This window comes from Miniopterus schreibersii, assembly GCF_964146895.1.
Source record: "Miniopterus schreibersii genome assembly, chromosome: 15".
NCBI lineage: Eukaryota > Metazoa > Chordata > Mammalia > Chiroptera > Miniopteridae > Miniopterus > Miniopterus schreibersii.
This window is the reverse complement of record NC_138115.1, coordinates 43189251-43202505: the sequence shown is the minus strand read 5'-3', so window position 1 is coordinate 43202505 and position 13255 is coordinate 43189251. Positions and strand designations below refer to the sequence as shown.

Here is a 13255-nt window from a genome sequence, read left to right as displayed (position 1 = left end):
TTTGAACATTTTTTTTCATTGGCAGATGGACATTTTTCTTTCGTATAGCCTGAGTTATGTCATTTTAAAATATTGAATTGTTTTATGTCCTCAGTTACGTACCTCATCTTTGTACATTAAAAAAAAAAAAACCAAAATGGTGGATGAAGTGTTTTAATTGTGCATGATCGTATAGAAAGTAGTTGAATGGGAGAACCCATCTATCTGGTTTGTCTTCACATACCTCAGAGTGTCAGGCACTTAGTAGGTGCTTAATAAATATCAAATGATATGTCTTAGTTGCAGAATGAATTCAACCTATCTTGAAGGAGAAGAGATAATAATTAGAGGTTTTTTTTCTCTTATAAATTCCTGGTGTGGCTTCAGTGAACTTTCTAATCATTATTGAAGATTGAAATTTGTTCTAGACTCACCAATATGGATGAGATTTGCCTGACTGATAAGAGCTGGATTACTTACAGCGCTACAGACTTGCAAGCTCTTAGTCAGCCAGCAATGCTTTCTTCTTTCTTCTGGTTGAAAATGTATTGTAGCTACTAGTCTTTAAATTTAGTTTCCACACATCATCAGTAATTTTAATTGCCTTTACTCTTTCATTTGACAAAAACTATATGTACCCAGAAAATACTGTATTGCTTTTAAAATGCTTTCCCCATTGGTTTTTTTTTTTTTTTTTCTCCCCTTAAGGATCTTAAAGTTTCTAACCTAACACTGTTACATTTATGACTCTCTTAAAGCTGTTCTCTTCCTTCTGATGAATTAGGTCCGGGATATGGGATCAGCCAATCAAGTCGACTGTCATCTTCTGTCAGTGCCATGCGAGTCCTGAACACAGGTTCTGATGTGGAGGAGGCGGTAGCAGATGCCTTGGTACTCTTCCTTATTTTCTTACCTTATAGGTGTTCCAGTTATGAAACTAATGTATGAGTTAGCCAGTCCACCAGACTCAGGGAGGTGGGAAAATTCTTGTGGATTGAATCCAGGAAGAGCAAATGTGAGCAATGTCAAAAGCAGTATAATTAATTTTTGATCTTTATTAATTGGTCAGAAATTTAGGCAGTGGCCAATAGTAATTGATGGGATATCAAAAATATAAATATTGGTGTCTTTAATCTGGTAATAAGTTTTATGCCGCACTATATAGTACACTGAGAGTCAGGGCAGATAGATTAGAATATAAATGTATACACTATAAACATATAATTTCAAGGCTAGCCTAACCTTGAGTGCTTGGGGATTGTTTTAGTTTGGAGAAGGATTTTGTTTAGTCTTTTACTTATTTGTATTTTCAGAGCTTGAAAGAAAGTACAACTTCAAGACACATTTTAATTAAGATATCTTCCTGGCTCTTTATGCCTGATACATTTAACAGTGAGCTTTAAAATCATAATCTACAGATCCATGAAACTTTTTCAGAAGAGTGTGTTACATATATCACTGCTGTTTTTCTCATTTAAAAGTATGAAGGAAGTGTCATTTGAAACAATGAATATAATGGACTTTTGCCAGTTTCCCAAGTCAATTTAGTGTGACACTTCCTTTTTCAAATTATATTAATCCTGTGTTTGAGAAGCATTTTCTCAGTTTCTTACCCAGAACTTACAAAAGGTCTCATCTTTGTCTTGAAATAAAAAAAATACATTGTGCCTTTTAAAACTATGGCTCAATCTTAACTAGTGTTGATATAATACAGTTTTGCCACAAAATTTGAAAAACAAGTTTAAAAATATATTAATTGGTCATAACTGTAATATAATAAATGTAGTGATATGTGTACTTCTGCTCTGACAGTCTATATGTGCTTAATTTTTCCTTTTACCTCCTCCATTTGATTTTTTTTTTTTAATAAATTAATATAAGTAGGAACTTTGTTCTCTTGGACATTGGATATATCAATCACATCTTGTTCTGATGATACTAAATCAGTCAGATGTTTTAAATTTATTGTTTTCATCAATATATTTTTTAATTCATATTTTCTAGTTTCTTTTTAAACGGATGATTTACCATATAAATTCTGCTCACATAAATTTAATGAATTGAATAGGGTATTCTTGAAATATTACTTACTAAGATGTTGAGGTGTTGTGTTTGAATTATACAGGGAATATTTAACCACCAGGGCTGAAAGCTGAATCCCAATAAATTGAATCTTTCTGCTTCCATTATTTGCATAGCATAGGTATTCTGGTTATAACTATCAGTTTTCAGGAAAAGACTTTCAAAGCCTAATTTGGACCTTGGGGAAAATTATAGAAATAAAATTAACCTTGGAAACAACAGAAGGATCCAAATAGGAAAAAGAGTTGATTTGGGTAAACTGGTTAAGGGAATATTTTTGTAGCTTAGATATTTTTCTTTGGACTAAAGGATATTGGCAAGATTAAATAGCCTGCTAATAAGCTGTTCTTATGTATATATTTAAAAATAAATGTTTCTGATTATCAGCATTATTTATTCTTTCTTCATTGTGCTGTATAGCAAAATGTTCTTCATTATTTTCAATTTTTCTCTTTAAAAATTTACTGCTCTCAGCTCTTAGGAGACATACGGACTAAGGTATAGACATTGGTATTTTCTGATATCTTATGATACCATAACTTTTTTTCTTTGCTTTATCACTTTAACAGATGATAGCCTTCTATAAAAACTTCAAGTGGAAGTAATAAAATCTTTAGACATACATCCTGTTTTTTATATGCATGATTATGAATATGTAGATATTGGGGTTCTCATCTTTTAAACTTGAGTACTTCATCCAAATGAGATGATGTCATTCACACTGATGTCTTTAACAAAACTGACACAGAAAATGTCACATTACTGCTTTTCTAAATTAAGTTGGCATCTCTAAATCAATATGAGGCATTTAGTGGTGGAAATGTCATTATACAACTATTTTAATTTTGTTCAAATTATATTTCTTTTAGATTTTAGAATTTGGAGAATTTGTAGCCCCCTGAAACTGTTGTAAATTATTGTGCTTAACCTGTTTTATAGAAATGTCTTTACCTGTCACCATCCTATATTCAAATATTAGATTACATAAAGATTTGTTTTTAATTCTCCCAAAGAAATTTCAAATAAACTATTTACTCTCTCTCATTTCACTTTTGATATACCAGGTATAATTAGCAGTTACCTATGTTAAATAATAAACATATGTAAAGGAATCTAAATATGCTTTCTCATATTCAAATAGATGGTATAGACACATTGGGGAAAACTTGGAGGACCCTCAAGGAGCTTGCCTCCTAAAGATAATAGTAAGCAAAACAGGTTCTCGTCATTCTTTGTATTGTACTTCTCGAGGTGATGTGAGGGTTGGGTATCAGGGAAGAAGGAGTAGAAAAGAAAGGATTGTGGAGGTAAAAGGAGAGTAGCAGAGAGAGAATGTAGACAGGAAACATAGAACTTTACACAAGTTGTTTTCATCCATTGTCCATTTCCTGATCCATTCTCATCCTTCAAAAAGGTAATATTTTCTTCTTTCCAACTCAGATTTCTAGAACAGTTTCTGCTATCTGTAATCTGGCAGTCCTTGGTTTTCCATGAAAAGGAGAAAGAAAGGGGGAAGCCCACATTTTTTTATCACTTCCCACTTACATATCTGAACTTCCATATAGTCTTATCTGCTTCTACCACTTCCCATAGTTAAAGAATATTTCACCTTCTGCTAAATTATAAAACATGTTTTTTGAAGAAAAACTAAATACTGACATATTATTACAACATTTAGCAGCATGCTTTGTACTGATTTTAAAACAAAAACCAATCCTTTTGTATCAGTGGAAATTGTGAAATACCAGTATTCTTTTAGCTATCGCTAATAAGAATCTTTATGTATATAACAGAAAAAACCTGCTCGAAGAAGATATGAATCATATGGAATGCATTCAGATGATGATGCCAACAGCGATGCGTCCAGTGCTTGTTCAGAACGCTCCTATAGTTCTCGAAATGGTAGTATTCCTACATATATGAGGCAGACCGAAGATGTGGCAGAAGTCCTCAATAGGTGTGCTAGTTCCAACTGGTCAGAAAGGAAAGAAGGCCTTCTGGGTCTGCAGAACTTATTGAAAAATCAGAGAACGCTGAGGTGAGTTGTGTTGTCTTAAAATAATTGTCCTGTTTATCACTTTTTAACTTGACTTTGTTTCCGTAACACGTAAGAGATACTGGTGTAGGAACAGACTTGTCCTGAATTTAGAAGGTGGCATCAAAATATTTTCCCAATCTTCAGTCCTTTAGGACCATCTATACTATTATTACTGAAAATTTTCAAATTCACTTGCTCTATTTAAAGAAACATTTTTTAAAAGATTTTTTAAATTGATTTTTAGAGAGAGAGGAAGGGAGAGGGTGAGAAAGAAACATTGATCTGAGAGTGAAACATCGATTGGCTGCCTCCCGCATGCCCCCTCAACCCGGGGTTGAGCTCCCAACCCGGGCATGTGCCCTGACCTGGAATCTACCCCGCAACCTTTCAGTGCACAGAACGAAACCAACCAACTGAGCCACACCGGCCAGGGCAAGAAACTTATTAAAAGGAAGCTTTTTATTCACAAATAGATGTTAAATGAAAAATGTCACCAATTTTTAAAATTAAAATAAATAAGATGCACATAATATTAAAGCTGACTGGTTTATTAAAACTTGTCCCCGATAAGTTTTTCAGTGAGAGGAAAGACTTTATGTTCATTTGAAAATGAAGATATATTCTTACTGTTTATGTAATATGTAAATCTTCCAGTAATATGAAATGGAATTGGAATGAATTTCTCTAAGGAGAGAAGTTTATATATAGGTGTTTAGTTTGTCTATTTAGGTTTTGTTTGTTTTCCTAATAGCTTTTGCTTGCTTCCCCCCCCCCCAAATTCTTTGTTTTTATCTGTATAATGTTTTAAACCTCTATAGTCTACCTCTTTAAGAACCTAGTTTCAGATAATTCATAAGTATGAGTGTGGTGGAAAATAAAATGTTACTTCCTGACTTGATACCTAAAATCAGGGTTAGACTTACTAGCTGTGTATTTATTTTAAGATGTATTAGCACTATATAATTTAAAATAAAACTTTGGCTATGTACTAGCTAATATATTTTAATGTTTGCATGTCATACTTCATGAATCACTGCAGTAAATCATAATATTGTCCCCAGTCCCATCAAGATTAGATTACTATTAGGTTCAGTATATCATTTTAAATGACAAGGTAGTAGGCATGGTTGAGAAAGAGTTTAGCCCTCAGGTGACAGAATTTAAGAAAACATATTGGCATGTAAAAGAATAAGACTCGGGAGAGACAACAAGATGGCGGTGTAGGTAAACGTGGTACCTCCCGCCTCCTACAACCACATCAAAATTACAACTACAATACAGAAAAAACATCATTCAGAACCTCCTGAAATCTAGCTGAACAGAAGAAACACAGGAGATCAGTAGGAAGGGCGGGGATGCAGGGCAGAATCTTGGAGACTGGGAACCTGGGACTTGGGTGTAGCAGTTTAAAACCTGTGGGGATATCTTGGCTGTGGATGTTTTCAAGAGGAGCGAAGGGTCCCAACCCCACACCAGGTCCCCCAGCCCAGGGTTCCAGTGCCAGGAAGAGAAGTCCCCACAACTTCAGGCTGTAAAAACCAGTGGGGATTGTGCCTGAGTGGTGCATAGGCTGCTGGAGCCCCAGGCAGTTCCTTTTAAAGGGCCAGTGTGAACTGACTTACTTAGACTCGCTCCAGCACTGGGCAGCATCTTAAAAGGAACCTGGGACACTCAGCGAGGAACTAACTTGCCTGGAATCAGGACGAGAGCTGGAGGTGCAGCTTTCTCCCAAACAGGAGCTGGCAGAGGCCATTGCTCCTTTGACAAGCCCTTCCCCCACAGAGCCGGCAGGCAGGCACCACACCTGAATCTCCATCATCCTGACACACCTTTTGACCCCGCCCCTCTCTACTTGCAAGCTCATCCAAGCCATTTCCACTGGCTTTTTATGCAAGTGGTCTCTCTTCCCTCATGCTTAGGACTTTCCTAAAATCTCTCAAACAAGCAGCAGCTGGCCTCAGAGTGCCTCATACCTCTTGATAAGTGGCCCCAGGCCTGGCACTAGTGGCAGCCTGTATTGGTTCATAGCTTGGCCTCTCCTGGGCACCTGCAAGCCCAACACAAGTAGCAGCCATCTACGGATTGCTGTGTAGCTCATGCTGGGTGGCCCTGGGCCCAGCACAGGCAGAGGGTAACTTTGTACTTCCCGGGAGGCCCCAGAGACAGTGCACCTGGTGGTCAGCTTCAACCCCTCTGGATTACAACCCTACCACATCATGAATGACACACTGAAGGGACAGGCTTGGTGAACACCAAAGCCCTCCTGAAGTAAATCCTGCTCCTTAGGGGTATCTCTAGCACATCAGCTCTTTGGCTGTAGTTGTAGCTGGTCCTCACAGTCGATTGGCATGGGGGTCAATTCCTCCCAGTGACACCAATAGCAACCAAGGCTCAACTACAACAGGACAGTGCACACAGTCCACACAGGGGAACACCTAGAAGGCCCAGCTCAGGTGACTGGGGAGGCTGAGCCAGTGGGCCCTATAGGACACCTACTATACAAAGCCACTCCACCAATTCCAGGAGAGAGTTCAAAACAATGGTTATAAGGATGCTCAAGGAACTTAATGAGAATTTCAAGGATCTTAGTAAGAATTTTAAGGAAACTAGTGAGATTATCGACATACAAAAGAACCAGTCAGAAATGAAGGCTACGCTAACTGAAATGAAGAATAATTTACAGGGAATCAACAGAATAGAGGATGCCAAGAATCAAATTAGCAATTTGGAATATGAGGAAACAAAAAACACCCAACCAGAAGAGCAAAAAGAAAAAAGAATCCAGAAATATGAAGATAGTGTAAGGGGTCTCTGGGACAACTTCAAGCGGCTCAACATTTGCATTATGGGGGATACCAAAAGGAGAAGAAAGAGAGCAAGAAGTTGAAAACCTATTTGAAAAAATAATTACAGAAAACTTCCCCTACCTGGTGAAAGAAATAGACTTACAAGTCCAGGAAGCACGGAGAGTCCCAAACAAGAGGAATCCAAAGAGTCCCACAGCAAGACACATTATAATTAAAATGCCAAAGGTTAAAGACAAAGAGAGAATCTTAAAAGCAGCAAGAGAAAAGCAGTTAGTTACCTACAAGGGAGCACCCATATGACGGTCAGCTGATTTCTCAACAGAAACTTTGCAGGCCAGAAGGGAGTGGCAAGAAATATTCAAAGTGATGAAAAGCAAGGACCTACAGCCAAGATTACTCTACCCACCAAAGCTATCATTTAGAATTGAAGGTCAGATAAAGAGCTTCACACATAAGAAAAAGCTAAAGGAGTTCATCACCACCAAACCAGTACTACATGAAATGTTGAAGGGTCTTTTTTAAGAAGAAGGTAAGGAACAAAAGAAACTGACAAACAAAATAGACCCAGAAACACTGAAGCATGCAACAGACTTTTACTGAGAGAGAGGGGGGCTAGGGCGTGGGAAGAGATTTACCAAAGAAGTTATATGCATATATACATAACCCATGGAGACAGACAATGGGGTAAAGGACTGGGGAGTGGGCAGGAGCAGGGTGGAGGGCATCAGTGGTGGGGGGGCAATGGGACACCTGTAATACTTTCAACAATAAAGATAAATTTAATAAATAAGTAAATAAATAAAAGGATAAGATTCGTGTGCTGGGAATGACATTTGTACAGTTTTCCTGTCATGCTGCATTAATGAAATACAGTTCTATTTCTTTTCTTATAATTTTCAGCCTTTAAAACTATGGGTTGCAACAGAATTCCTGTTGTATTTGATAAGTTTATCCTTAGCCCTAACTAATAAATCTCACAAATTTCTCGATTTGGGGGCATATTTTTTTAAGAATCCCAGTTATATGTAAGGTTACTTTTTTTTTTTTTTTAATGTATCTTTATTGATTTCAGAGAGAGGAAAAGAGAGGGAGAGAGAGGGATAGAAACATCAGTGATGAGGAAGTCATTAATCAGCTGCCTCCTGCACGCCCCTGACTGGGGATCGAGCCTGCAACCCCGGGCATGTGCCCTGACTGGGAATCGAACCCCGATCGCCTGGATCCTAGGTCGACGCTCTACCGCTAAGCCATGCCTGGCCGGGCTATGTAAGGTTACTTTTAAGTGACTTCTTCCTACAACAAGGTATTAATTAGCCACTTTATTATTTTGACAGTCGCGTTGAACTGAAAAGATTATGTGAAATTTTCACAAGAATGTTTGCTGATCCTCATGGCAAGGTATGTTTCAGTATTTAAGAATATTTACTCCTTTCGGTGTCATTTGTATATTGCCTCCAAAAAGAAATAAAATCATAGGAAAAAAACTGTAAGCCATTTTTGTTTTATTATTGCCCTAGAATTATAATAGTCTTTTCAAACATAATTGAAATTAGGTATTTTATAGCATAGATAATTTAGAAGTTGCTCAATGGTAATCATTTAAGCTTCTTGGAAGAGTGATTGTCTAAGACTACAAACTGAAGGATATAGTAACAAGCAGGACTCATATAATTAGGGTGAGTGTATGTGTTTGTATTTTAAAACATTTTACTTTTTTAAAAAAATATATCTTTATTGATTTCTCTGAAATCAATAAAAACATTTTACTATTTATGAAGGTAATAATTGGGTTAAGTTATTTCTGTGATTATTACAACATTAATGTAAACATATACTACCTTAAAAGAACGGTTTTGTAGAAAAGAATTGTCATTAAAATAACACAAAATCACAAAATGTGGCTTTAACCATAGTTTGGTAGTATTATGAAAGAAGCAGTTTGTATATTGAAATAGTCCACAAAAATTTCAGAACATTATTCACTTTTTAGTTTCGGTTAAAATATATTTGATTAAGTTCTTCTACATAATCTGCATGTGTACTGTGAAATTTTGGTTTACTTTGATGGATAGTACTGTTGTGAAATGTATTCATTTATTTTGTTTTCAGCAATGTATTTGACAATGGTGAAACTTTATTATGTATTTTTCTTTAGGACAGATACCGGTATCTACATGAGAATTTCTAACCCAAATGAGAGGGAGATGTGGAAGGGAAATTATAAGAAAAATATTAATGAATTTCACTTTACTGTGTTTTTTTTACTGTCTTCATTTTATTGTTGCACATATCATTTTCTCATTTTTTTTCTATTTTCGATATTTTCATTACTTGCAACACTAGTTAAAAATATTAAAATCCCACTTTATCATAATCTAAAATCCAGCTAATGATTATAAATTATCCATACTTTAAAACAATAATTTTCAAAGATTATCCTCTATCAGAAGGTATATTTATTTTACCTAAGAATGTAAAAAAATTCCATTAAAAACAAATATTAAAACACATTGGTAAGCAGTTTATTTACTAAAACTTGTAAAAATTTATAACTTTCGAATTGAACCTATAAGTAGGTAGCTGTACCATTTTATACTGATACTGCCACCACTAATTACAGCTGTAGGACTTGCTTTAATGCAAAAATTTCTATAAATTCTGAACACATTAACTGTTGATATTCTTTGTTGGCAGTATGAGCCAAAGGACAAAACAGTTATGCTCTGTGTGGACTTGTTTTGTTAAATGATATTTTAATTCATAATCTGTACAGCTGTAAAATACAGTTTTAAAACATCTTCAATAATTTCTACTGGAAGGTAGAAGACTGAGGCTGGTGTATTTCTTGAAATCACAGGTTTTGATTTTTTGTTAAGACAATAATGCAATTTAGCTGGATGCTAGAATTTACATAATAATAAAGAGAAACACCTTTTTTTTAGGTTTTTTTTTCTTTAATAAAACTATATCTTTATTGATTTCAGAGAGAGGAAGGGAGAGAGAGAAACATCGGTGATGAAGGAGTCATTGATCAGCTGCCTCCTGCATGCCCCCGATCAGGGATTGAGCCTGCAACCCAGGCATTTGCCCTGACCAGGAATTGAACCACGATCTCCTGGATCATAGGTCAATACTCAACTGCTGAGCCATGTGAGCTGGGCAAGAGAAACACTTTTTAAAAGAGTCTCTTGGACACCAAATAAAGCTGAGTTTGATGCTGGTAAAGGAACTGAACTTAGCACAAATTTGGCCTCCCTTAGTAGATGTAGAGAACCAGCTACAGTCCTCCCTAGGATTGTCAGGAAGGTGACTTTTTGGTCTTTCCTCGTAGAATTTTATAACGGTTCTTAGTGACCCATCTGGTTTTGTCTGGTTGGTTTGAATTTTGTTTTTTTAGTTAGTTCAGTGAAGACAAATATAATTGGAAGATTTTTGTTTAACTTGTTTTTGTTTGGCTTTTGTTTGGTGATTGTCCAAGAGAGGCTCTGCCAATAATGTAGTTTATTAGGATAAACAGGATATATTACCATATCCTGAGTTTAAAATGTCAAGGTTTGATTTGAGTTTTTGCATTATATCCCAATATTATTAAAGTAGCAGGTATTGGCAGTGTCCAGAAGTAGGGACAAGTATCTGTTAGTCTTAGACTCTTTCCAGAAATTGAGCCTCAAGGATATAAGGACTGGAAAAGAAGTGGATTTTTTTAAGTTTCTTGGTAAGGAGGTGGGGAGAGAGACACAGGAAAATCACATGCTCTTCTCCCATACTATTCATTTAACTCTTGTTTTTAAAAACTATTTTGAGTTTATCATACAACTGAAAAACATTTGTCACTTTTATTTTCTGAGTGTTTTTCTTCCATACAGGAACTTTGCATTGATGGCGACTAATTTGTGTGTTTTTCTTTTTTTTCTTTTTTTCTTTTTGCATGCTGTCCCCTGTGTTGGAACTCTCAATAGAGAGTAAGTTGGTTCAATATTTGTTGGAAACCTAACTTTATTGCATGACTGTGCAATTAACCCTTTTTCTCTATTTTCTCTCCCGAAGAGTTCATGCCGTGTTGGACCCTTTGCAATCCACGAAATGCTATTCGCAGTTATGCAAGCTGTCATTCTGTTTGGAGATGTGCTTTTAATCTACTAATTAATCTAATTTGATTATGTTCTTCTGTTCTGTATTTGATGACTGGCACACCTAAGATACAAGCAAGGTTAAGAAAAGGCTGCCTCAATTGTAATAGCTCAAATATTATAATTATTTTCCAATAAGTTACAATTGTGAGCTATGTGGGAGCATAAATCAATTCCATTGACATTTGGTTCCATTGAATTATTAAAAACATAATTCCCAAGTTTCACAATTATTTTTGAAAATTTAGTTCCAGCCTCCCCATATGTATTCTAATATTCTATTAATGTCATTCCTTAAAAGCAAGCAGAGCAGTTTACAGAGCAGTGATTCTCAACATTTTCTTCAGATTTTTAGCCCTAGTATTATATTAGCATTTTCACTCTCCATTTTCTCCTTCAGCCATAGATAAGAAAATGGGAGACTGTCAACATCTGACAGTGAATCTTTGTGGTAGGGCAATCAAGGAAGAAATATTATGTGAAATTCCCAGTATATTTTTTAGATAGATACATGTAGGCAGCTATATTATCATTTAGTAAGTACCATTGATAGGATATAAGTATTTTGAAAAATAATAGTACAGTTCTGTATGTAGAAAACTGTCGATACCCTGTTTATATTTTTTCAGCTTTGCTCACATTATATGTAATCAAAAGAAATTCTTACTTAGGAGACTCAGAGAAGTCTTCTTGAAGGAAGTAGCAGCTTAGAGCTTGACAGGAATATCAACTCGGATAGGCAGGCATGAGAAGAAAGAGCCTGCTGGGAATGACCAGCATGAGCCCAGAGAAGTGGGAGATTCAGAAGATGTATAGGAAAGAAAGTTAAATTTGACTGGGATAAAGGGAGTCTTACATATCTTCCCTGGCACTGGGGAAAAAGAGTTGGCCGCCAATTAACTACAGGCTGTTTCAATTAAGAGAATATTCTTACTCTTTACGGAACTTTTCCTGCATATTCATTGAACAACTTCATATTCGATCCTCAGCCTTTGATAACTTTGAGCTTGGTTCAAATACGTGATACAAGACGGTATAAAAATACAGTCTTTGTTCTCAAATGTTATGTGTTCCAGATGGGAAAATAATGTAAATATAGAAAAAGTTAAGTAGCACCGTAAAGCTCGGCCCACCACAAGTTTCAAGTAAGAAGGATCCAAGGCTGTTATCCACGAAGCTGTTCGGCTGGGCCCTCAGCGGTGGTAGCGAGTCACATACTGTGTGTCACTTAACAGAGGGAGTGGGGAGGAGGGAAGGGGATCAGGTGTGAGGTGTGTGCGGGACAAAGAGTTTGTGTCACCAGGTAGCCCAGGATCAGCTTGGGGAGTTAGAACTTCCCTAAGCATTTGAGACAGCATTCTATAGACAGCGAAGGGACATTAAAGGATTTGTGTGTTTTTTATCAAGAGTGATATCAGTTTGATGGTGAGGAGGAGGCATGAGCTGGCCTGCTGCCTGTTTTGTGAATAAAGTTCTACTGGAACACAGCCGTGCTCACTTGTTTGCATTCTGTGGCTGTGCTATAGCAGCCAGGTCACATAGTTGCTACAAAAACCACCACAGGGCCGGCAAAAGTTTAGAATGTGTACTATCTGGCCTATTACAGAAATGCATTTCTCACCCTGGTGTACAGAAATAGAAAACTAAAGTCAGGCTACTACAGAAACCCAACCTGACGTCAGAAAGGCCTGGTGCCTACAATGATGGTGTGATCGACAGATTTGGGGAAGGCCAAAAGAGAGCCATTCTAGAGGTCGTGGGACCTAGTAGGCTAGATCAGAGAGGCCTTGTCAAGAAGGTCACACTTCCCATGAAAAGACAATCAGGGCGAAGACTGGCTCTTAAATCACCCTACATTTGGGATGCAAAAGGAAAATGACTGGCAACAGGAATGAAGAAAGAAGGGAAATAGTAAGAGTAAAGCAGGATCAAGCTACAGAATGGCCAAGCCTACTAAGTTAATGAAAAAGCTACTGCATTTCATGATTAGAAGGTCATTGATGGGAGCAATGGGATGGAAACTGAAGGAGAAATTCTTAAGATGGTGTCTTTTGCACCTGTAAGGAAAGGATTTAGGTTGAGAATAAAAATAGAGAAGGCAAGACGTTACTTTAGAGAGCAAGAATACGGAATAGAAAGATTGTCTTACAAAGGAAATGGCTCTTTTTTAGAGAAACAGTTTTTGGAAGGATAGCTATAAACGAAATCAAAGGAGGAAA

At 36.6% G+C, this 13255-nt stretch overlaps 1 protein-coding gene across 16 annotated transcripts in view; it reads left to right on the top strand.

The window, feature by feature from the left end:
• The window catches only part of CLASP2 (cytoplasmic linker associated protein 2), a 119722-nt gene that overhangs the window by 81344 nt on the left and 25123 nt on the right, over nt 1–13255 (top strand). For 11 of the 16 annotated variants that reach the window (XM_081160737.1, XM_081160741.1, XM_081160740.1 and 8 more), the window contains 3 exons: nt 764–870; nt 3855–4099; nt 8241–8304. In XM_081160737.1, the coding sequence (XP_081016863.1) occupies nt 764–870; nt 3855–4099; nt 8241–8304 (416 nt within the window). Of the gene's footprint in view, nt 1–763; nt 871–2535; nt 2560–3854; nt 4100–8240; nt 8305–13255 lie in introns of all 16 variants that reach the window. The other 5 variants (XM_081160738.1, XM_081160732.1, XM_081160730.1 and 2 more) reach the window with 1 other exon arrangement.